At 37.1% G+C, this 24,777-nt stretch overlaps 1 protein-coding gene across 2 annotated transcripts in view; it reads left to right on the forward strand.

The window, feature by feature from the left end:
- Positions 1 to 24,777, forward strand: part of VAV3 (vav guanine nucleotide exchange factor 3) — a 175,909-nt gene that overhangs the window by 91,151 nt on the left and 59,981 nt on the right. For both annotated transcript variants that reach the window (XM_086462617.1, XM_086462618.1), the window contains exons 16-17: positions 14,385 to 14,486; positions 17,217 to 17,317. In XM_086462617.1, coding sequence (XP_086318743.1) covers positions 14,385 to 14,486; positions 17,217 to 17,317 — 203 coding nt within the window. The remainder of the gene's footprint in view (positions 1 to 14,384; positions 14,487 to 17,216; positions 17,318 to 24,777) is intronic.

Below are 24,777 nucleotides of genomic sequence, written 5' to 3' on the forward strand. Positions count from 1 at the left end.
TATTTTGTCCTTGGAACTCTTCATAGTAATGGGTGAGCCTATAGCTATATGGGTAAAAAAGCAACTTTTAGAAGATAGTACTACAAAGACTTTACTGTACTAGACATGGAATGTTTAAATTTAATCTAGCATGTCTAATAGCATTGGTTTAAATGCAAAGTCATTCTATATCCAAGATAATATTAATAGAAGTGTACAGCCAAATTACTGCACCAAATTACTCAGCCAAATTAGAGACATCATGTATTAAGTGAAAGTTTGTCAGCAATGTGATAAAGTGCATGGTTTATTTGCTGTAACTAAAATTAAAACCTCAAAAAGTGATTGCGAGTGTGACGCAATTTTCTTAGATTTTCTAGTAGCATATCCTGTCTAATCTCTTTTCTTTATTAAAAACAACAAGAATCAGAATAAATATGTAATGTTTCATCATATATCTACAAATTACATAAAATATTTGATACTTTTACATTATGCAGCTTATGCTAAAAGGTAGGAACATTGATTAGTATTTTTTCCTCTAGAAAGCTCTCCTACAGCTGCTTTTCTCGTTTTAAACACACTTATTTTTAAAATAGTTGACTAATATACATCAAAGAATTTATGCTAACCGTTCTTTATTAAAAGAAAAAAAACGCCTTGAAAGTTGCAGTTGTCCTCCTCTATTGTGTGTGTGTGTGTATACCTCAGTTATATTACTTTGAAACTACTTAGCTAATTCTCAGGCTTAATTTCATATTAATGTGGCAACTGCTTTTCTCGTCATTGTCATTGCTATGATGAATTTAATTGTCTTTTATTTCATCGTGAGATGACAGAATAAATACTGAAAGAAAATGTTCATTATTCCTGCAGCTGTCTCATGTTGATGCTAAACATTTGTTTCCATCCACTAAATATTTCTTTGTGTGTAGTTTATTTCTTGATCACAGTAGAGCAAGGAGCAGGTGGATATTGTCTTCGTCACAGTGGCAGAGACCTTCTCCATAAAAGGCCACATACTATATATTCCCCACTACTTAATATCTGAATCCATTAGTGTAATACAGCATGCAGTACCTTATGCTGGTTTGTTCTGAATTTATTTTGTCATCATGATGTCCGGTTTGCTAATTTAACTATGTCTTTCTCTGGTTTCTCAATTGTGCTTTGTAATCCACTCTAAAAATGGCCATCAGCAAACTTGGCTCTAGTATGTATTCCTAGATAGGAGCATATTACACAGAAATGCAATTTAGAACAGTCACAGAAGACTTTAGGATGGAAGGGGCGTGTGGAGAATGTCTACTTCAGTCTCCTGCAGGGCTTAGGTTGCTCAGGGCCTTGTCAGCTTGAGTTTAGTACTGCTGTATTTCAAGATGCCCAGAACCAATATTGCAAAGTCTCATGCAACAGTGTTGTAACATGCCTTTAATTAGGCTTTACTCAACGTCTTTCTTTCACAAACTGAGACGTGCATGAAAACATCTTGCAGGCAGAGGAACAGGCCTTTTTTTAAAGGTACTTAGTTAAAATTTCACCTTCAGAAGTACTATGATTGTAGTTTCTGCTTTGGCATTATTACTGAAATTGCAATATTAATGTCATGTATAATTAGTAATGCCTGAAAAATCAATGGGTAATACATGATCATTATAGTGATTAGGGTATTCATTAATTGCATGGAGTTAGTGAATCTGATTTGGGTTTTTTTTAATATCCAAATAAAGGATATTTCAGACATGAAAGCTGTACGGCCCTCAAAAAATTAGTGGTTTTAGTTTTAATTACACTGTATTTAAGCTTTAGGTCACTATGGAGTTTGTGCATCAGCTCAGGTACAGTCTAATAGGATTTTGAAAAAGTACTGTTCCAGTTAGGCATAAATTCACACCCTGTCACTCAAGGGATGCAGAACACATTATCTGACTGTAAAGGAAATAATCCCAAGATTAATTGATTCTCAAACCTGGTAGGTGTATGCACAACATTTTAGATTAGGCAAGCTACATAAATTGTAGATAGAGCTCATTGGTTTTCTAAATTTTAAAGAAAACTTGTACAAGAAATAAGGCAGGTGAAAAGCATTCTCTTACCTATTACCATACCTATTTCTAGATTTGGTTTGCACTCTGACTAATGACATTGGTCAGATTCAGCTCAAATAGATCTGTTCCCTCAGTGCATTAATAATGCATATGCATTAAGACTTCTTCTGAGAGAATATTTGAGCTCTGACATATTGAACAGTGACATATTAAATTAAAGCTTTCTTATCAGAGCACTTTAAAAGCCTAAGGTATCTGCTGCATTTTTCAAATAGCCTGCAAAGGTGTTTCACTTATACCAACCTCACGTAGGTTACCAAACCAATAAACAAACATGTCTGCCTGGGCTTCTACATCAATATAAATATTTCAGTACTGCAAAAATGAATGCCAAGTTCATGTCTGCCAAAGAAGAATTGTTGCCTGTTATTTGCTATGACTCTGGTTGGTTTTGATCAAATGTTTTTCAAGGTTATAAGCAACCATTGACAACATATTTATAGTTATGCAATTTCTTTAGATTATTCCAGACACAATAAGAACTGTGTGAAGATTTTGTATGTGATTAGAGTGCTGAGAGAACTGGCAGGGGTGCTCACCAAGCTACTGTCCATCATTTATCAGCAGTCCTGGCTGACTGGGGAGGTCCCAGCAGATTGGAAGTCAGCCAATTTAACACCCATATATAAGAAGGGACAGAAGGATGATCCTGGAAATAACAGGCCTGTCAGTTTGACATCAGTGCCAGGGAAGCTGATGGAGCAGATCATCCTGAGTTCCCTTATGCAGCACATGCAGGATGACCAGGTGATCAGGCCCAGTCAGCATGGGTTTATGAAGGGCACGTCCTGTTTAACAAACCTGATCTCCTTCTATGACAGGGTGAGCCCCTTGTTGGATGAGGGAAAGGCTGTGGATGTCATCTACCTCGACTTTAGTAAGGCATTTGACACTGTTTCCCACGGCATTCTCCTAGAGAAATTGGCTGCTCTTGTCTTGGATGGGCATACGCTTTGCTGGGTGAAAAACTGGCTGGATGGCCAAGTCCAGAGAGTTGTGGTCAATGGAGTTAAATCCAGTTGGCAGCCGGTCATGAGCAGTGTCCCCCAGGGCTCAGTATGGGGGCCACTCTTGTTTAACATCTTTATCAATGATTTGGATGAGGGGATGGAGTGCACCCTTAGTAAGTTTGTAGATGACCCAAGCTGGGTGGAAGTGTGGATCTGCTTGAAGGTAGGGAAGCTCTACAGAGGGATCTAGATAGGCTGATTCGCTGGGCCAAGGCCAATTCCATGAGTTTCAATAAGGCCAGGTGCCGGGTTGTGCACTTTGGCCACAACAACCCCCAGCAGTGCTACAGGCTTGGGGAGGAGTGACTGGAGAGGTGGTGGAGTCACCATCCCTGGAGGTGTTTAAGAGACGGGTAGATATTGTACTTAGGGACATGGTTTAGTGGTGTTGATAGGTTGGACTTGATGATCTTGAAGGTCTCTTCCAACCGAAACTGTTCTGTGATTCTCTGATTAAGAGCACAGTGTAAGGACAGTGTAGAATGTGAAAGCCAAAGAGAATTTATGAAAACAGAGTTTAAACACTTGGAGATTATAAATATACTCTGATATTATGTCTTCTGGTTCACAAAAATCAAAGATTGCCCAGTCCTTATGTTTTTACAACTTACCTTACAACATGTGGGGTATATTACTATGAAAATTTAATAAGCATTTCTTAAAATTCAGTGAAATGAATCTGTAGTGACGCTGCATCATAAAAATAAAAGTACCACCGTCTAAATATTGGTTTTTACACAAGTTGTTAGGCTTTCTCAGTCTTTAAACATGGAATGCTGAATTACATGTTTGTCCTGATACTTTGGCTATATGAACAGATGTCCTAGTTTCTTCCTGAAAACCAATGCTACCTTTTTTCTTAGCAGATTTAGGAGTTTGTCTAGTAACTTACAAGTTTATGGCTGTATACATCCTATATTTTTACATTTTTGTACTCCAAAATATAGATGTTTGTCTTCTGTTAATATTTAAAACTTATCAAGACAAGCAGCTTTGTAAATTTGGATTTATAAGACTTAGAACTTTCACAAATAAGACTCAGCAAGTGAATGTTAAAGTATATGAAGTATTGATGCTTTTGATTTACAAATACTGATGTGTGACAGAGCTTTGTTCCTATTGGGTGGTGTTTAAAAATGTCATACAGGAATAGATTAGCTCAAAGCAATCCATCTCCTATGCTTTTCAGAGAAGTAGGCTGATAAGGAAAAAAGAAAGCCATTATCTTGTTTGAAACAATGCAGTACATTTCCAAAAAGTTAACAAGATAATTTGCTTGATCTCAAAAAAGCCACTCATCATATGATCAAATAAGCACATTTCCTAGCAAAGTCTTAGAAGTTGTGTGTTCTTGATCAAAAGCACAATTTACTTGTGATATGGTTAATTTAATTATATAACATGTCTTCTTGATGGCGACTCTTTGATGTGACAAACCAGAATGTTTGACTATTAGCATATGGAGAATTGATTGATTGATTAATTCCGTAAATAGTATCTTCAAAGATGATTCTGAAATATAACAGCCTAGCTGTAACAGAGAAAATGAATTAGCTGTAAGTAATCAGCATTTCTTCTGAGCAGAGAAGACAGAAAAAAAGCTGAAAATCATCCTTTGTGAAATGGCATTGCCCACCTCTAGTGAGAATTCCCCTTAAGAATGCCATTTTCGCTCTTCACCTTTTTACAGTGAATCAAAATCCTTGTAAAGATTGAAAAAGCATTATTTATTTCTGGTTTTGTCTCTACACTCTTGTTATTTTATGACACAAATGCCTTTCTATTAGATGGCAGCATGTTTTATGAAGTGATCAGTTGAGTTGGTGATAGTTGCACGGAGCCAAAATATTTCATGTGGAAAGAAGGGACAGTGCAAATGTAAGGCTGATTCTGCTGTTTGCGGGAAATAGGATTCTAAGGGAAGGCTGTTGTATACCAGAGCAGGGAGTGAGGTTGAACATCTCTTGGGACCAACTTTGCATGAAATTCTTCATATGAGGTTTGGCTACAAGTCTTTTGTCTTGTTTTACAGTAACATATATGGTTTTCTGTTTCTTAACTTCTGCTGTCCGTGTTACTACTTAAAACACTTGGATATGTGACAAATGTTAGCTATATTTTATTATCTAGTTAAATTTTCCAAAATTTTTTTGAGATGCTTGGTACCAGTTGTCATGGCTAACTTCTAAGCTACTTAAAATTTTTAAAGGAGGTCTTTGGCACAAAACAGGAATTTTAACTTAAGATGTCTTCATAAATATTTCTGTCAGCAATTAATAACTTAGAAATACTTATGGCAGATCTAGGTTTATTGATGCATTTTGTGCAGTGATGTCAAATATTCGTACAATAAGTAAAACTGGAATGAAAATTTTCAGTGTCCTCAGGTATTAACCTTTGCCATTTTTTTATAGGCTATACTGCATGAATGCAGCATCAGATTTCATGTCACATACACTTTAAAATGTTCTTCAGCAGTTCGTGCTCAGGGTGTCCATAATTCTGAACAGTTCTGTATGGAGCATTTTAAATTATTTTAAGCATAACACGGAGTGCAGAATAATAACAGCTCTAAAATGCAAAGGTCTAACTCGGGGTTGAGAGTTGAGGAGAGTTCAGGGTATTAAGTTTTAGCTGAGCTCCCTGTAGTATTTCTGCTTTTAATACTTAAAACAGTTGCAATTCACTGCAGACTCCTTATCTGATACTTCATGCATCTGCTTATTTGTTATGCCTCTGGGCTCACAGGTGGGCATACATACATTAACTGTTCTCTAAAGCCAAGTTTTAATCACGTGAAATGGCTACTCAGTTTCAAATATAATGCACTACTTAAATTACGGGATATTTTGCGAACTTCTATATACAATCAAACCCTGAGTAATTTCTTGTGACATGACTGCATTTCTTGAAAAGACTGATACAGGAAAAAGACCTTCAAAACCTGACCTAAATAACATTTCTGCAAAAATGAGTCAAACAAAAGTAAGGAAGTATCATTAGAACTTCCTAGCATGTTTTTCCATTTTGGGGAAAAACTGCCAGCCCCAAAGAGAGGGCAGCTGTCTCGCTGTACTGTTACACAGAACCTGTGACTCTGCTGGACTGCCTGTTCCCAGCCCAAGAGCATCCATATGTGGGCACTTGCTGCTGTTCCAGGTCACTCAGAAAAACCTTATGGGATTGCTGCTGGGGGAGGAGAAGCTTCTATCCAAGTTGACAGTCCCTCTGAGTCACGACAACGTGGAGGAGCGTCTCTAGGCTTAAATGATGCCTGTCAGGTTTATCATCAGTCCCCTGAGAAGTATGGCTCGATTCAGTCAGTGTTTACAATCCCTTTGCTTTCTCTGTGTTTAGCAGAAGGGGTGATCTACTCAACAGTGTCTAGGTCAGCACCTGTGCTTGTTGATGCCTTGCCTTTTTTTTTTGCAGCTAGGTCACTTTTGATAGGAGCTTTCTTGATCCATTTGCAGAGTTACTTTTGCATTTCTGTTTGTGTGATGTGTTTGTTCTTTATTTTCCTATGCATGCTGTGATTCCTGCAGTTAAGCACGTATGATCTTTTTGTGGTGGAAAAAGTGATGTGCGTATATCTGAGGAATAGGAAACGTTTTTGAGTTTGGTATTTGTCTGTGTACCCCCCGCCCCCCTAACACATTTTTCCTTCCAGTTTAAAAAAAAAAAAAAAAAAAAAAAAAGTTTAAAAATATGTGAAGTCTGAGAAGGAGAAGTTGAGTTGTTAAGTACTCCAGAGAGGTAATTTTTTAACATTAATTGAAATGTTTGTAATAGATATGAGCAGTACCGTCTCCGTAGCCTAGACCCAGGGAGGGGGGAATCTGTATAGGTCTTAATTGCTGAAGTCAAGCTAGTATTGAAAAGCTGCCAAGGAAGTAATTCAAAGAAATGGCCCTCAAAATATGGCAAGACGGACAGAACTGGTCACTAGTGGAGGACAGCAGCAGATCTTGCAGGCAGGTTGTTTAAATGGCAGTTTCTAACTGGTGGCATTAAAGGTAATAGTAAATAGATTTAGAATGAAAGAAAGAGGAAAATTTTTCTTTGTGCCGTGTTTCGAAGTCTCCTTCTATTAACTGCTTGCAGAATATGAAGCTACAGTGTGGTAGGCTTTCAGTGCTCTCTGCTGATGGATACCTTCTTGTTGCTAGTGCTGTGCTGTGACATTGACACCCACAACCGGGAGCCAAAGACTGCAGATTCTAGTTGCTTCCACTCTTTTTTATAATACCACCTTTTCTCTTTTGTGTGCTCTTTCTCAGTAAAGGCAGTGTTATTTGCATTTCATTTATTTCCTATTTAAAATTTAAACTTGCTATAAGAATTTAATTAATCTAATCACCATAATATTTTATTTTATCCCTTTATTATATTTTTGTTAGATTTGTTGGCAGCCAGTAGACTTTCAGTAATATGTCTGTGCAAAACAAACTTGGGACAATAGTTCTTAAAGCCTGTAAGGCTACTGAAGCATCTGAAGAGCAAAACATCCAAGTGAGGATGTACTCAGTATGTCAAAAATTTGTGAAATAAGATTATTTTTTTTTTAATTGTCTATATATTTAAAAATATGGCCTTTCTGGAAATGGAGACTGGGATTTTAATGTGCATATTCTCCACATGGGAAAAGAGCAGCAAAGAGCTATGTTAAACTATCTCTTAGCCTTTTATTTATTCTCTTGGGACACATTATCTGTAGTATTTACATATTTAGTAGAGAGATAAAAGTTTTGGGGCTGAAAGCTTAGTAGTTTTCATGTGTATTTTGTTTTGCAAGCCTTAACTGTGTAGAGGAAGTTTAGACTGGCAGTAAAAGAAAGCGTATTTGTGCCTAGCCCACTGAAGAAATTACAATTAATTTAGTCCAACCTGTTGTGAAAGGTACACTGTGTAGTTTTTTTTCTTGGAAACCACCATGAATGTAAGAATGCTGATTAAAAAAATTAAATTGTTGCTGTAAGGTAGCCAAACACCTGTCATGTGCTGTTGCTATTCAGACACATTCCGATCCTAATGTGTTCTCGTCAGAATATGGTTTTAAGTAAGGCAATGACAGTAACAAATCCCATCTAAGCTGCTTGATATTTGATGATGTACAGTTTTCATTGCAGTATGCGTCTTGGAAACCCTTTAGACCCAAGATGATCCAAGTTCAGTTTTGTAAAATGAGATATAGAAATTACACTGTTGGATATGCCAAGATTACCAGCATTCATTGCTTTATTTTGACTTAAGTATTAGTGTTTTGATTGTGACATGTTTGTGTCCTGAGAGTTAAGAATTACTTCAAATTTTTCATCTGTTATCCCAGCTGCTATAGGAAAGTGTTAGAAAACTGTAGCTTAAACTGTTTCATTTTATTCATATGTACAATTATTTTGGTATTTTGAAGTAACGTAGTAGAGAGAATTTATTCCTTATTCTATAGGCATAGGAATAGATGCCTAGATGTCTTGTCTGACAAGATAATTTTGGGCTATCTGTAGCATTGCTCTGTGGTCAGCTGTGCCATTAATCGAGGCGAAGATTATTACTACAATGAATTCTGACTGCAAAAGCTTGTGGGGGACTGTTGATAATGTGACACTTTCTGACATGATTTATAAAGGTATTGCGTTATGTGGGTGGCCGAAGGCAGAGTTGCCTATGATCAGTTTACTGTTCTGAGAAGTAAGAGTCAGTCGAAGAAAGTGGCACTGCAGATGTGGAGAAGTATTTTTAAAAGGAGAATATTTCATATGCACAAGGTCAGCAAAGACTGAGTGCTCCGAAGTCGTCTGAGATCAAGGGCAATTGAATAAGATACCCGGATAACTCTTTTCTACCCGGAACTCTGCAAACTTTACAGACAAAAGATCGGTTCGGAGATGCAGGATTGCCTGAAGAAGGTGGTCATTCTGCTTCTTGAACGGTGGCTCCCGTGGCTGATGCAGAGACAAGGATTGCGTGTCCAAGTGATGAAGGAGACTAGCAAGACAAGCATCTGCAGGTCGCTGGGTTGGTGGTGTACCAGTGAATTGGTCCCCGTGGGACTAATATTCTGCAAGCAGCTTGGAAGGAGAAAGCTGTACTCAAAAGGCTCAGGGGCAGCCCAAGGACGTTGCTGTAGTAACTGGAGTAAATCTGGTTATGGGGATCCAGCACTATGCAGGAGAGGGCACTCGTGGCTGTCCCTTACAAAAACTGCTAATGAATTGAGGAGAGAATTGGAAAAATTTTCCTACTTACAGATTTGCTGTGTTTCCCTATCCTGACATTTTGTCTTTGCTAGAGTGTAGGAGTTAAAACAGCCTGGAGAAAAAGTAGAAGAGAGGAAGGGAAACTACTTTTGACTCCCCCCGTTGCTTGTAAAAATGAGAGACAGACTTTTACCATAACATGAGGAGCATGTTTGCTGTCACTATTTACCTCAGATTAAGTATTTCTGGTATATGGGTGACTTGCTGCTCTGGCCACTCGTCAAGATTGCTTGACAGCAGCAATGAAGAAAATATTTCATTTGTGGTGAGCCTGGGGCACCACGTAGTAGAAGCGGTTGTAGAAGGAGGATGAGGAGCCTGTGAGAGGGCTTGACCAGTGACTGTTCCACTGGTGGGGAAGGAACCAAGTTTAAGTCCTGAATTAGATTTTTTTCCTAATGCTAGCTGCAGAAATGGCTTTAATATGTTTGAGTTTTTGTAACAATTGCATGTAGGTTCCTTTTTTTTTTTTTAAATCCCCGGCAAGAAATTCTCCTTCTGAAGAAGAAAGTATTTTTAGTATTAACCTTAAAATGAATATTGACCTAATATTCAGTTTTCTTCTATGTCTTGGAACATGCCCACAGGTTGGAAAGTAGAAGGGAAAAGAAGATTTGAGAAGCATGAAATGTTCTCTTTGTTGTGGCAGCTCTGCTCTTGTTCTCAGGGTATCAGTGCAAGGCCTGAATGCTGTAACTAAAAGAACTTTTTTATGGTCGGATGTAACTGTGGAAAGTTGTAGGCTATGCTGTGACCGCTGTTTTTCTGTTGAAGTTATCAGCTTTATTTGCTGTATTTAAAAACTCAAAAAATAGTGTATGCTATTAGTTGTGAAAGGTTTTGTGGAAAAAAATTTCCTGTGGTCCTTGTGGTGTTTGGGCTTTGACAGTCACAGATGAGTTGTGCTTAATCTCTGGTTGGAAACTTCCATGTGGTATCGAGGAGGGTTATGTTTGCATTATTTCTGATTTGTTGAAAAGCAATATTTGAAAATTAAAACATCAAACCTCTTGATTCGTTAAGTTTCAGACTTTACATTAAAAGACTTGCTACTTGGTAAGTGCTGCTACAGTGCACCACCTCAGATTCTCAGACTTGTCTGATGTGATGTGTAATGTGACTACAGAACTGGATTTGCCACAATGCAGCATGACTGATCAGCTACTAGAATGTGCAAGAGTCTTCCTGTCCACAGTTAGCACTGCAATATATGTTTTTCTACAAAACTTTCCTTATTCCACCTCTACAGTAGATAATACACATTATCTTCTTATTTTTGCTGTAGTTTTTTTATGGTTTTTCATTTATAATTAATTGGTTTTCTGTATTATGCTTCACTTTACAGTGCTCTGTCTTCAGAGTAAGCATATTATTTCTTACTTTGCACTGTTCTTTTCTACTGCCTTTATCAGAATATTGATGACTGGAAACTGCATTTGTGTAAATGTGAATGCTTTTTGGCTTTTTGAGCAGTGATGAAATGCCTTCTTGTCCAACACGAATCAAATCATAACAATATATCTAAATATGAAGAGAATCATGAGATAATGGGTAAAATCCTGATCTTTTTGAAATGTGATGGACTCTCAAATTTGAGACTGTGTTTTGCTGATATGTAAACTGAAATAAACCACATTTTCCCATTCCTGTTTGACCTCAAATCTGAGACAATTAAGATGAATGATTAGAAACAGAAGGGAAGAGACAACAGAAAACTTGAATGTTGCTGCTCTTGGTGAAGGCAATGGCATTGTTCATTTTGAGACAACTGCTTGGAAGTATCTTCTAAGTCTGTGCAAAAATAAAGACTGAGCAGCAGGTTAGGCTTCTTCTTCCATTGATTCCTGTGCTTTCTGCGCAGGTTCCTCTGTAATACGCTGAGGCTCTAGTCTGTTCCGGTTTCATTTAATCTACGGGTCATGTACTTCAGTGGCGTCTCCTTTGATTCACTAAACTTTTGTTGTTAGGGTTTTTTGGGCTTTTCCTTCTGGGTGATGTGGCTTTGGGGAAAAATGGGAGAAAATTTGTATCTTTTGAGTGGTGGAAGGCAGGGCTAGCAAAATTTAAAAGGTCCTTTTGGTTTATTAATAGTTGCTGTGTGCTACTACGGCTCAGGTCTTTTTTAAAAAGCTATTTTAGAAGATCTTTGTGCTAGCTTGGCCTTAGAATTGATGGGGATTGATAGGGAGTATTAAGGACGTGTAGGTGGTGAAGAAAGAACAGGTTTTTAGATAGAGAATTTTTTGAAGTAATTGTTAGAATCTTACAATCACTAAACTGAAACCTGGTCGGATTTAAAGAAACAGGGATTCACTCTTTATGATACATGTTTATGATCGCTAAGAACTGTTTAGTACTTGGAACCAGACTAGGTCTTCCTGTAGGTGATAGTGGACAAGATAAACTCAAGTTTGCGTTGTATTCCAAAGTTTGTATTGTTTATGTTTTCAGTTTTGTATTCCTCTACTTTTGTAAGTAGGATGAATGTATCTAAGTTTTAGCATACAGTAGAGAGCCGAAGATCTAAGTCTGTTTATCTGGGTAAATCTTCTGTCTTGTTTAGGACGTTATAATCCGATAGTTTGACCCATAGGTGCAATAAAATAACTTACGTTGAAAGAAGGTGAAGGGCCTTGTGACAGCTCTTCTGTGAGGCACCAGCTTTGTTCTTTGCCTTTTTAGCATTATACTTTTTTTTTCCCCTCTCAAGAATAACTTTTCCTATTAAGGACTGTAAAATGAAACTGAATGGCTTTATAAAATATAAAGAAACTCACATATTACTTTTAATATAAAGAAGAACGAACACAGTGTATCGTCTTTGTTCTGTTAACAGGAGGTGTATTTTCAGTAGTTCATGTATTTCAATCTTTGTGGAAGATAGCCTGAGAGAAGAATGGAAGAGAATTTTACATACGAAAGGAAGTTATATAGTCATATGCTTGTGTTAAACAACTGACTGTATGAAGTTGTAATTTTTTTTCTTTTCATCCACTATGCTTATTATTTTAGAAGATTGATCCTGTTCTAATTAAATGAATGGAATTTTTTCTTTGGTTTGTTCTTGAAAAATGGTCAGGTTGTTAGGATTAATTTGATATGCTTCCAAATCTGATGAGTCTCTGCACGTTGGGCTGATACTTTTGACGTGGTTTTGCAAGCTATCCTGATCTGAACCAAATGGTCAATAAAAAGCAGCTTTTGTCGGGAGTGTAAATCCTGTAACTTGTTCTAGGGAGTTTTCAGGATTGTCCGTAGTTAACTGCGCAGCGAGAGGTTTTAGCAGCCCCTTGGCAAACATGTGGAATACAGGCCTTGCTCTGCAGAGTTTGCCCCGAAATGATACATTATTGTCCTGGTTCAAAAAGTTCTTTACTTTTTTTGAGGTTAATTTGATCCTGTTACCTATACCTTCCTGCCGTGAATGGGTAGTATCCATGCCTGGTTTAGTTAGCGGGAGTTGTGGTATTGACGTCTTGCATATCCCAGCGCAGAGAGACACTAGTGAGCTAGTTAAAACAGTCCTGACTGTAAGGTTGTTCTCAAGCATAAAAGCAAAATCTCATTTGCTTTTTGAGTACAGTTTCATTTTCAGCACGCTCATTTTCAGCAGGCGGATTAGAAGACTGACCTTTCTGACACTAGATACTTAAAGAGATTCTTTGAATGTTTTTTTCATAAGCCTTTTCATTCAGTCCTGAAGAGATTGATGCTTGCATGGTTACCTATATTTATGTTTCACTGGAATTTGTGGCTGGTCTATGTTTTAGTCTAGAAGTTACTTATTAGATAAGTTTCATTTTTATGTATTATAAGTATCTCCAACTTTAATGCATGAATTTGTAATTTTGTATGTTGGAAAAGGTTCTGGTCTTCCCTTTGAGTGTTGTAGAGTCTTGCATTCTTGCCCTCAGGATTTTTGTCATATTTTGATTCCTATGCATCATGCATTCCTAGAAAAATACCAGAAATTTATGGAATCCTAAGCATTCCAATATAAGTAATATTTCAAAATACAATAACCCTTACTATGTATAAATTTTCCTTGTCTGATACAGTCTAGCTAATTTTAAATTATACACCTAGCGTTTCAGTGTTGCTGGTTTTGACACTTAAGCTAGTTTGGAGATATTTTTGCATTAAAAAAAAAAAAATCAATTAAAAATTCCTGTTCTCCCCTTGCAGTTATGGAAGTGGGGAGGATGACAGAAAAATATTAATGGATTACTTAATAAATCTTCAAACTTAAGTAAACCTGCAGTCACCAGTACAACAAAATGATGAGTGGGTCATTTTTAAATTGCACTCCTGCTTTTAAAAGGGATCATTAGGGAGAATAAACAAAACACATGTACAGTAATGGACCAGTGCTTTGTACCTAAATTTGGTCTTTGGAAATAAGTCTGCCAATAGTGTGTTGGTGTCTTAGCAGTGTGAATAGTGATCTTCTATTTTATTTGTTAAATTAAGTATATGTAGCAACAGCCGTAGGCATTGGGCAGTGCATTTAAGATAGACTAGCCAAACCTCAGTAAATATTTTCTAACTGCTTTTGAATTAACTCGTGTTATCCAGTGCATTGCTGCATAATTGTGACCTAACTGTCCCAAATTCGCTGCTCGGATTTTCAAATGTCGGTAAGAGTTGCTCATCCTTGTACATCCACATTACGAAATATTTGAGAATGAAAAAATGACTGTTCTTTGGGTCCATGAAATGATCCTAGTTACTTGAACAGGAATAAAAACTGGATGATATTTGTTTTGATGTATAGTTTTCAAGTTATTGTGACACCTAAGGTAGTTACAGGGTGTGTTTTGAGGTCTGCATAATATCATAATTCAGATGTCATTTCAAGGTGTGTGGTAAAGTCCATATTTCTGGTTCACCTCAATGAAAAACATTAAAGTGTAAATAAAACTAGTTGTTCATGGATTCAGATTTCCTGCTGTGAATGCTGCATCATGTTCTAGATTTCATCGGTTTAAAGCAGAGTTTCAATTTTTTATTGATTTTATGTTTTATTTTAGGTCAAACATACGGCCGGACTATGCAGATACAAGCTTTCATGAATTCAAAATGCATACCTTCAGTCGTGTGACGTCTTGCAAAGTCTGTCAGATGCTTCTGAGGTAAGATTTGTTGAGCTGTTTTTTCCCAGGTGAAATCTGAGTCAAAGGAGTATGTGGAAACACATGGCTGGCTGGTTACCTGTCCAAGACAGACAAGCCATGAAGTCATACATAGAGTTTCTCATTGTATTAGCAAGTTTTTATAATCAAATTTCAAATATTAGCAGGACCTAAAGATCCTTTTCATTTATCAGAAGGCTGATTTATCATGATTCTATTATGAGAATTGCTTTATTTAATACAGGAGTTCTTATATAGGAGTAAATGACAATGGTTTTGTACAGTTTTGACTATCATGGCAGTTCCACAGGGCCTGTTGCTGTAGACCACCAGTCACAAGAACAGATGGACTATTTTTTTTTTTTTCAGAAAATTGGGTAGTGACAATGCTCATAAACATTTGATATGGGGAGTTTGCTTTGTGAGACAGAAGATAACTGTGAGGCATTAACAGGCGTTTCTGAACCAGAGTTACGTAGACAAATTGGAGATAGATGTTGCAAAGCTAGGTAAGAAGTGCTAGCAGACCACTAGTGCTTTCATGTGCAAGGATTTGTAACAAGCTAAGAAATTCCGTCTTTTCTGCCTCTTTCCTCTGAAACATGCACATGCTTGCACACCTGTAGTTTCTCATTCATTATTTGAGCTATCTTCTAGGTGCTACCTTGTTATTTTGTTAAATATGGAGTGTCCAATGGTGTAACAGTATGTAAGGGCAATTGACCCTAAATTTCACAGTGTAAACTGGAGATGCAAAAGCTTTGTAAACTTCGGCTGGTTCAGGTGCTCATAACAGGCTGCCCAGAGAAGCTGTGGCTGCCCCCTCCCTGGCAGTGTTCAAGGCCAGGCTGGATGGGGCTTGGAGCAACCTGATCTAGTGGAAGGTCCCTGCCCATGGCAGAGGGGTTGGAACTAGGTGATCTTTAAGATCCCTTCCAACTCAAACCATTCTACTATTCTGTGTTGCATATTGTTGATATTCCTAAAAATGTAGCCACAGTGTTTTGGAAAGGGCATCTGAAGTATGCCTAGTGCTTTTGTTAAGCTCAGGCTTGGAATAAAATAACCTCAAGTATGTTCCTCTGTGTCATGTATTTTTTCCTTTAGCAACCTTTTTGCTGAGCAGTTAGACTGATCTGGATTTTCAGAGATTTTTTCTTAAGATTTTTTTTTTCCCCTCAATGCAGTAAGGACTAAGTGGTTATGAAGAGTGGTACAGACATCCTGAGCCTAGAGATGGCAGGGCTAATTTCTGAATTTGAAGCAGTATACTTGAGTCATTGCGTCTCTGTTACTGCACTAACTGCTGTTGCTGAGAAACGGCTGTCTTGCTTTCAGGACATGGCCCGTATGATGCTGCATTTTTCTGCCTAAGTTTGCTCAAAGATAGCTCAGGGATTCTCAAGAGCTACACTGTGGTATATAGACATGTCCCTGGATAGCTAAGTTGTATTGAAAGTCTACTGGACTTAGTCTCATAAAGTGCCTAAATAATTTTTAAAAATGGATTGTCATTTTAAGCTTCAAACATAGGCTAATATGCAAATACTTGGAAAAAAATTTTCTGAATCTTGGTGTCTATTCTTTAAGTGGGATAAAATCCTAGTATTATCAGCATCTGTAGTGAAGGATAATGTTACATCCCATACTTTTATCTAAAGAATCTTGCATACCTGTGTAACAATAAGGAAAAAAATAGAAATGGAAGACTGCATTGAAATATTTTTATACCTTTTGCTTACTTGTCTTTGTCTAACCTCATACTTAAAAATACTGAGCTTCTGAATTTAATTAAAAATGTATTTCATCACTAACAGTCTAGAAATTGCTGTAGTAAATAGCAGTTGCAGTACTTTTCGTTTGGGTTTAACTTGTTCAGTCCTGTGTTCCATACGAGACACCTGATTTTCCTATTGAAGCTGAAGGTGTCACGTTAGAATAGGATGCGCAATCACTTCAAGCTGGTCAGGATAATCTTGGAGACAGATCAGTCTAGTGTGAAAAGTAAACACATACATCAGTAGATGGAACTCATGTAATTGCTCAGAGGTACATCTAAAAAGCTGTTTCCCTGTTAGCCATTCAGTGAATCATACCTAAGAGAAAAGCCATGGACAAATCTGAAAGTAAATCGGTTTCCTCAGACTCAAATTCAGATTCCAGTTCATTAAGGGGAATTGGAAAACATTTGGAGTAAGGAAAGTGACTCCTTACTTAGCATCTCTGAATATTAAAGTGTACCTGGATATCTATCTATTTTTTTTTTAAAATGAACAAATTTAAAGTCAAGAATATTTGCAATATAGACTAGAAACTCCTTAATGCTTAAATATATATTCAAATGTACAACTCCCTTGAAATGGTTCTTGTTCTTCATGGTGTCTAGGCAAATTCGCATTGAGATGAAACGAAGTGTAGATGTATAGTAGGGTAGCTACATAATAGTACAATTTCGAGTGTACTGTGCCAAAGTTGCTTTGGGCTAAATTGAAGTGGAGATTGTTATTCTGCTAGTAGTCCAGAAGAACTATCTGGTTGTGATTTTTAAATGGCTAGTAGTGATGAAAAGCAGATGAACTGCTTGTCAGTTGTCACTGTTTCTCCAGCCTTTAAGTACTATGATTATGCAGAACAGCAAATGATTCCTAATACCTTCTGCCATGCCTCTTATTTCCTTTATGCGTGGAATTTATTACCTCTAATGTATCACTACCTAATTTTATTTTACAGGGGAACATTTTATCAAGGCTATTTATGTTCTAAGTGTGGAGCTGGAGCACACAAAGAATGTTTAGGAAGATTAGACAATTGTGGCAGAGCTAATTCAGGTGGTAAGTCATTTTTATTGTTAGAATACCATTTTTAATTAGGACATAAAACTTGCTAGATATAATTAAGGTTTAATTTACCTCTAATTTGTGTTTATTGTAACATACATAGTTGTGAAACTACCATTTATAAGCACAATTAGAATTGCATTTAGAATTCATAGGGATTTTTATTGCTACTAAATTGAAATGTTCAAAATCAGGAGAACTGTTACAAGTCAAACCCAATTTCTTTATCAATGTTGTCTACAACGAGGAATTGCTCTTGTTTTAATTGTAGGCTGTTCATCTGTACAGCATATCATCTGTCATCCTAGTTGGTTCTCCCTTTACGTCCATGTCAATTTTCATATTTTCTTTTCAGCTCCTAAAGCTGTTTGTTTGTGTTGCCTCAGCTTCCTCTTTCATCTCTTTGGTTTCCATGGTTTCTGGCCACTCACAATATTCACAAAAAGGTGATTGATGGCTCTCTACTTCCCACAGCTAAGGACCATTTTTTTCCTGTTCTTTTAATCAATTGCTCTACTCTGTGAGTTTCTTCCCTGGCCACTGTCACTTTGCACTTGCCCTATTCTTCTTCTGGTCTTTGGGACCTTAGAGACTCTCTTGTGTTCAGCTCCCATTTGGTCTCCCTCAGATGTCTCCAAATTTGACCTTTTCCCTTTCTGCTCAGTATTGTATCTGTAACTCTCTCTCTGAAATCTTCTGGATCTCCCACTGCTAATGCCAAGTGTTAGCTCTTATCATTGCCCCCCTTCCCTTCTCTGTACCTATTCAGTTGGTTGCAGTGAGATTGTTATGCTCCAGCCAGCTAGTCACGTAACTGTAGTGTCATTTTTGACTCTTCCCTCTGTCCAGGTTCTTAGCTGTTCTTTTGTCTTCCTAGAGATGATTTGGTGCTGATGGGGGGGACAACTGACAAACACACAGACATTCCCATCCCCGAATTTCCCCCCCCCCCCCCCCCTTAATACATTTGAATTTCTATTGTTTGAAAGTGTTTGAAAGAGAAGAGCCATTGGAACACATGATGATTTCTGAAAAGTGTAGTTTTGTATGTTGGGGAAGTTTCTAATTAATTGTCCTGCTCACTTCTCTAAAACCTATACATGCCTTTCCAGAATTATTTCATAATAGTTTGTGAAGTTTCTCATGTCTCATATAAGCTGCTGCAACCTCCTCCATTGGGTTATTTTCTTTTTGACATTACTATTTACAATCTTTACAAAATGCAGTTCCAGGGATTATCTTTCTCCAACTGCAGGAATTACCTCATGACTCCATCCACTGCTCCTCACTAAGCTGCTGCTTCGAAGATTTTGGCTTTAGCTTTTTGTTCCTTTCAAAATTGTGTGAGCTTGATTCTGTCTTTGTCCCTGTCTGTGTTACTTCTTGACTTCTGCTTGGCTTTTGGCTCACTGTGCTATTTGCCTGCTTCATTCTTTCATGAAATCATCAGGGTGGCAGGTACTGACTTCTGCTTCAGTCACTGAGCTTTATTTTCTCAGTTGCTTTCCTGCGTTGGAGATCTTCCATGCTACCCTCCAAGACCTTTTAAAAGTAATTTTTTGTAGATCTGAAAACCATACAAGCAATCACAGTATTTTTCATTGAAATTCTTTCCAGAACATAGGTTTTTCATAGAACCGCCTACAGATATTTTAAAGAAAATAAATATTTAAAATTATATTAAAATTTGAATATTTTAAAGCAATTAATTTTAAATTAAAAATGGAAAAACAAACACATACTGTTCTTCACAAGAGAGCTATCTTCTGTGGTATAAACCACCCCTACCTCTACTTTTTTCTTTCGTTTGCACCTTCTGTTTTAATTGCTTTTGTAGTTTTTATTTTAATTGGGTAGCTGGCACCCCAGGAGGCAGGAGCTTGTCTTTCTATTCCTCAGTACAGATCTGTGGACACATATGGTGCAATGCGTATCAGTAAGAATGACCGTAAATGCCTGGATAACACAAGGTCTTATTTCTTGCAATTTTCCTGCATATATACTTAAGTAATGCTGTGCACTTGCTAGAGGGAATAAAATAAAGGAAAAAAATATTTCTGCTTCTTTGTAAGTGGAATAAATTATCATTTTACAACTTCAAAGGAGCAGAATGTTATTTTGGATTTTACTTGAAATCATTGCCCTGATTTTTGCAAAATGATACTGTGCTGTGTCTTTCTTTAGTGAAATAGGAAGCAACTGGATTATTAAGATACTGGTTTGTGTTACGTTTTTAGCTTACATCCAGGTGTTCTGCACTCTGTCCTCTCTTCAAACGTCTCTTTTTCTTTTCAGTCCATTTTTCTTCTGTGCAAAACCTCCCAGATCTCTGTAGCTCTAGTACAACCTAGAAGAGTTGTGGCTCTTCCACCTGCTAATGAGGCAGAATGACAGGAGGCGCTAGGCTGTGGCTTCCTTACAGCCTGCTCTGAGAGTAGGTCATAGCTGCAAAAACAAACTCTACAGTTCTTGCCATGCTTCCGCTTGTGCTGTGAGTGAGTGAGTATGGAAAGAACAAATAATTTTGCCCACTTTGCTGAAAATGTGTCCTCTACTCACCTGATGGGGGACTTTGGCCAGTGAGTAGGAAAGGAAATCTTGAGATTTTTCTCTGCTGTTTTTCAGTTTTACTCTATATTTGCTTTTTTAAAGAAAGAAGTGTTGATTGAGTAGTGCTGCCCATTCATAATGTGCACAGAGTAAGGGAAGGTTTAACGGGGAGCTTTACCACTTCCTGCTTCCCTATATGGTCCAGAAAGGGATGGGACAATTCAGACTCCTAAATACTAGTTTGTGCAACTGGTTTGATTTTTCCGGAGCTACGTTTTCACTTTTCCAGAGCTATACTGAGAAACGAGGTCTCCCATGAGTTACCTGCCATGCCTGCTAAGTTATGAAATGTTATTAAAGGAATGCAGACACAAAGATAACATGTGGAATTCAACATTTTCACTGCATTTTTTGGAACAAGTGCGCTCTACATGCACAAAATTCTAACATAGTTTTAATTTTGAAGCTTTTCCTTTTGAAAACTTTAGAGAAATTAACTTATGATAAATTTGACTTTTGTAGTGGTGTAACTTGATGCTCCTGTGGGAAATTAGCAAAGGTGGCCTGAGAGGGCTATTAGATAAGGAATTGTGGAGCATAGCTGGAACGCTTCAGTAGTAGCAAAATGCCTGGAACATTTATTGTATTGCTATGTATTTCTTTTGTTTCTAGGGGACTATTACAGCCTTTTTCACAGCGTATAACGGACATGAGACACAATCATCCTTTTAGGAAACTGGACGTTATTATTCCCCAGTCATGTGGTATTAGTTACGGCCACAGACGTGGAATGTGTGTATATATATATCCCATGACATATGTGTGGTCTGTTTAGTCTTCTGTCTTTCTGCTAATGGTTGATTCCAGATGCTTCACAGGAAAGTGCAAATCCTCTATATGGTAGACAACGCCCTTTCTTAATCCTGTTAAACTGTCTTTTTATCTTTTTGGTGTTGTAAGAGATTTTTACATCTTCTTAATGCTTTTGAGTAGCTTCCCTGTTTTTGTTGCTAGGAGTATCTAATTGCGTTTCAGAGGTTTTGGAACAGTGAGTTCTGTAAAGTTTTTGTGTGGCTTTTGGTTTTTGTTAGGTGTTTGGTTTTTTTGTTGATGGTGGTTTTTTTTTTTTTTTTTGGTAGGTTGCATATCTTCTGGTTATGTTTGACCTTTTTACCATTTTAACTTAACATGTGACTTAGGGTTTTTGTGAGAAGAGTCAGTGGAAGTCTTGACTGACTGCTGCTATATGATAAATTACTAAATAATTTTATATCTTCTCATGACTTCTTATTAGTATATGCTCTGAACTGAATAGTCTTAATTTTTTTAATTATATCTTCATAAGTGGAACTGTTTCTATTCCTCAAATAATTTTCATTCACATTCCATAGATCTCTTCTATTTGAAAAGAGGTGGTCAGAATTCAAAACACTGCAATGAGAATATACCATTAGGTTTCTTAAAGACGTTTGAATTTTCCTTGGCATGTTCTGGTTTTGTACAGTTTATGATTTTGTTTTCTTTTTAGACCACTGAGCAGATGTTTTTGCTAGCCTTTCTGAAATGATGCTTAGAACTTTCCTGAATGGATTAAACCTTTTTGTATTTCATTCCCAATCACAGTTTGTGAAAATTCAAAAGACAGACATCCAAAGACAGATGAAACCTTTAGAATGACAAATTTAATAAGTGTCAGATTTAGATAATACACTTATGAGAGAAACATTGACAAAATCTGAAGATAAATTGCTGTGTTGTCACGCTATGCCTTATACACAAACATACGCCAGCTCTTCAGATGTTTTGCTTCAAAGAAGGCCAGTTCAACAGATTGTAGAAGTTGCAGTGATGAAAGATGCAGAGTTAATCAGTTGAATTAATAAATAGAACAAAATGCCTGCATTTAGCCCTTGTGTTTTTTTTTTTTTTTCCAGTTAATGTTCCTGCGTGTGTTGCTGTAAATCAGCAGTGCAGTGCTGGTTGAGGTCTTCCGTGCTCATTTCTGTCATTGCAGACTTAACATTTTTCCCCTGAAATGCTGCCCTGTGCATGCTCAAGTAGTCCTCTGCATTTTCATACTTTTTTTTTTATGTCCTATCACTTCATTTTTCTGTAACTTGAAATCCTCTGTGCCCCCTCTTTTTTGTTAATGTTCTGATGAACTCGTTTAAGTCTCATTGAGCAGTCTTAAACACAAGGCCTTATGAAATCCTTAAATACAAGGGTTACAAAATGGATGCATATATTTCTCCGACAGGACATATGTGTTGTTCTTTTCTGCAGTGGCTGATGTGGAGGTCTCCTCTTCCCTTTCTTCTACCTCTTCTGGCTCCTCAACTGCATTCCTATGCCTTATTTCAAGGACAATTTTACTTACCTGGTGATGCTCTCCGGCTAATTGGAAGGGTTTATGTTTGGGAATGGTTAAGAGTGGGACCTTTGGTTAGTGGGGATGAGTAAGGCACACCTTTAGTAGACAAAGGGAGAAACTGTCTCCCTCATTGTTCCCACTTTCATTGTACAGGTTGTTCTGTGGCCCTTGCAATTTCTGTGGGGGTCCTCAGAACTGCTAAAACGTTATCCCTCTGCCCAGAACACGCTGCAGAACTCCAGTCTATTTCCTAGTCTAAACCAGCAGAATTAACAATCCTTTTCTATTGCCAGACTGGAATTTTTCCAAGTTCGTCCAGTTATATTGAATTAAGTATTCTCAGGCAAATGTTTGCTGGATCCACAGACTATTGAATATTTCACTTAGATGAACCTTCAGTAAAGGTTCTAGAATCTGAAAAGGTTTAAAATATTTTAAATGTGGTGCCAAACCCAAAAAATTTTCTTCTTTATATCTCTGTTCCCAGGGAATGTTAGAAGCATCCCTCATTAGGGCATAAATGGATTAGAAAAACATTAACTGGGCATTTTAATAGTAATTTTTAGTTAACTTATGCATGTTTCATTTTTCCTTCAGATAATTCCATTTGAAAAAGTACTGTATTTCCTTAGATGAAAAATGAAGTTTCTTCAACTGTGTGATGAACCTGAAGGAAAATGTTACCATATGAATGGGTTAAATTTAGAGTTGCTTTCATGTGGTAATGTGTATGCCCAATAATATAGTCCATGCTGTTTATGTAATAATTGCTTGCTACAGCACATTAGAGATCATTCATAAAATGCATGTGTTTTTGACATGTAAAAAGAAACCAGCAGCTTTCACTGTTTACCTTTTTGCCGGCTTGATCAATACTTGCAAAATGGCTGGCTCTCCTCCAAACCTACCATGTCAACAGAACTGACAAGTAAATGCTCAAATCCCAAAATGTTCGTTGGAGTTATGCCAGTTCGTATTTAACTGCAGCAAAGGTTGAGCTGTATTATTTAACTAACCATCCTTGCTCAACCTGAACAAAAGTCACTTAGGGGCCTTGATATTTTGTGCAGGGTCCTACACTATGGTACTTCTAGGTCATGATTTGCTTTTCTTCTGATTATGCAATCACTGGCTAAATGACTGGAAAGGCACAGGTAGTCCCACAGCTCCTTCAGAGTAGACTACTTTATAGTTCTGCATTTTAAATATTTTGAATTTTCTTTTAAAATAGGAAGGTGAATAGTTTACTACATATTTGTTTTATTTACTCTCCATTTAGTTAGCGTGTAAATCCAGCTGCTCTGATGCATCTCTGAGAATGAGCTTATTCCCATTTTCTGATCTGTGCTCCCTTACTTCTTGAGGCCAGCTTCTGCTCCTGTTGCTTTTGTAGTAAAATATAATTATCAAAATGTGACGCAATGGTTTTATGGCCTCAGTGAATAAACAAAAAACCTAAAAATTGTGTTGAATTATGGCAGTAAAAGTAGCTTGCTGTCAGAACTGAAAACTCACTCACTTGATAATTCCATTGGCGATGAGCAGAAACTTGAATCAAAATTGTCATGTGTAAAACATCTGCTGGTGGATGTCCTCAGCCATTGATTTTTTTTTCTAAAACTAGAAATAAATAGAAATGAGGTTTTCTTATGCTTGTACTTCCATAATTCAATACAGAATTTTCTGAAATACAGGACTATTTAAACTGTAATGAAATAACAAGACAAGCACAAAGTTTTTTTTTTTAATAGGCTTTTATGTGGAAATACAGAATACAGAAACTGGATATTTTTTGATTACTGAAGTGTTAATCGTGAAGTCACAAATGGCATTTTTGTCTGTCACCGTTGGCAAAGTTTTGGGCTTTCTTTTTAATCCAATCTCCCACCTCTCTTTTAATGAAATTTATTTTATGCGAATTATCAGGAGTATTTATTATCTTCCTGTGTAGTGATTTCTTGAATCCGGTTATTGAAAGCTGATCAATGAGTTTCTTAATTGTTTTATGAAAAGTGTTGGGATGCTGCAATCACAAAATGGAACCCATGTATCTAGTATGGTTAGGGATATTACCTAGAGGTAGAAATAATATTCAAGAGCAACCATAAAAATCAGATTCATTCATTCACATTGGAGGATAGAATGACATTTCCATCACACCTTTTTTCAGAACTAAATATAGGCCATCTAAAAACCCTGTCCCGTGGTCCATCCCTCTGTAGCGTCATGTCCTGTCTCCCTGTCGTCCCCCGTCCCGTCGCCCCCCCGTACTTACCTAAATTACTTCCCTTAATTTATAATGCTGAGACGAAACATTCTGAATAAAATCACCTTTTTTGATTTTGGCAACAATTATGGAATTCTGGAAGGTTTTTCAAGTTGTGAAAGTAAATACCACAATATATTAAATTTTAGTGGCACTTAGGCAACTAATTCCCTCAGGCTCCTCAGAAAATCTCAATAGTCTACCTGCATCTCCTCTGGGGTGGGCTTATTTTTCTTCTCTTTGCTCACTATGCAAATGCAAATTAAT

Source organism: Leptosomus discolor, chromosome 3, assembly GCF_034619465.1.
Source record: "Leptosomus discolor isolate bLepDis1 chromosome 3, bLepDis1.hap2, whole genome shotgun sequence".
In the NCBI taxonomy this organism is placed as follows: Eukaryota; Metazoa; Chordata; class Aves; order Leptosomiformes; family Leptosomidae; genus Leptosomus; species Leptosomus discolor.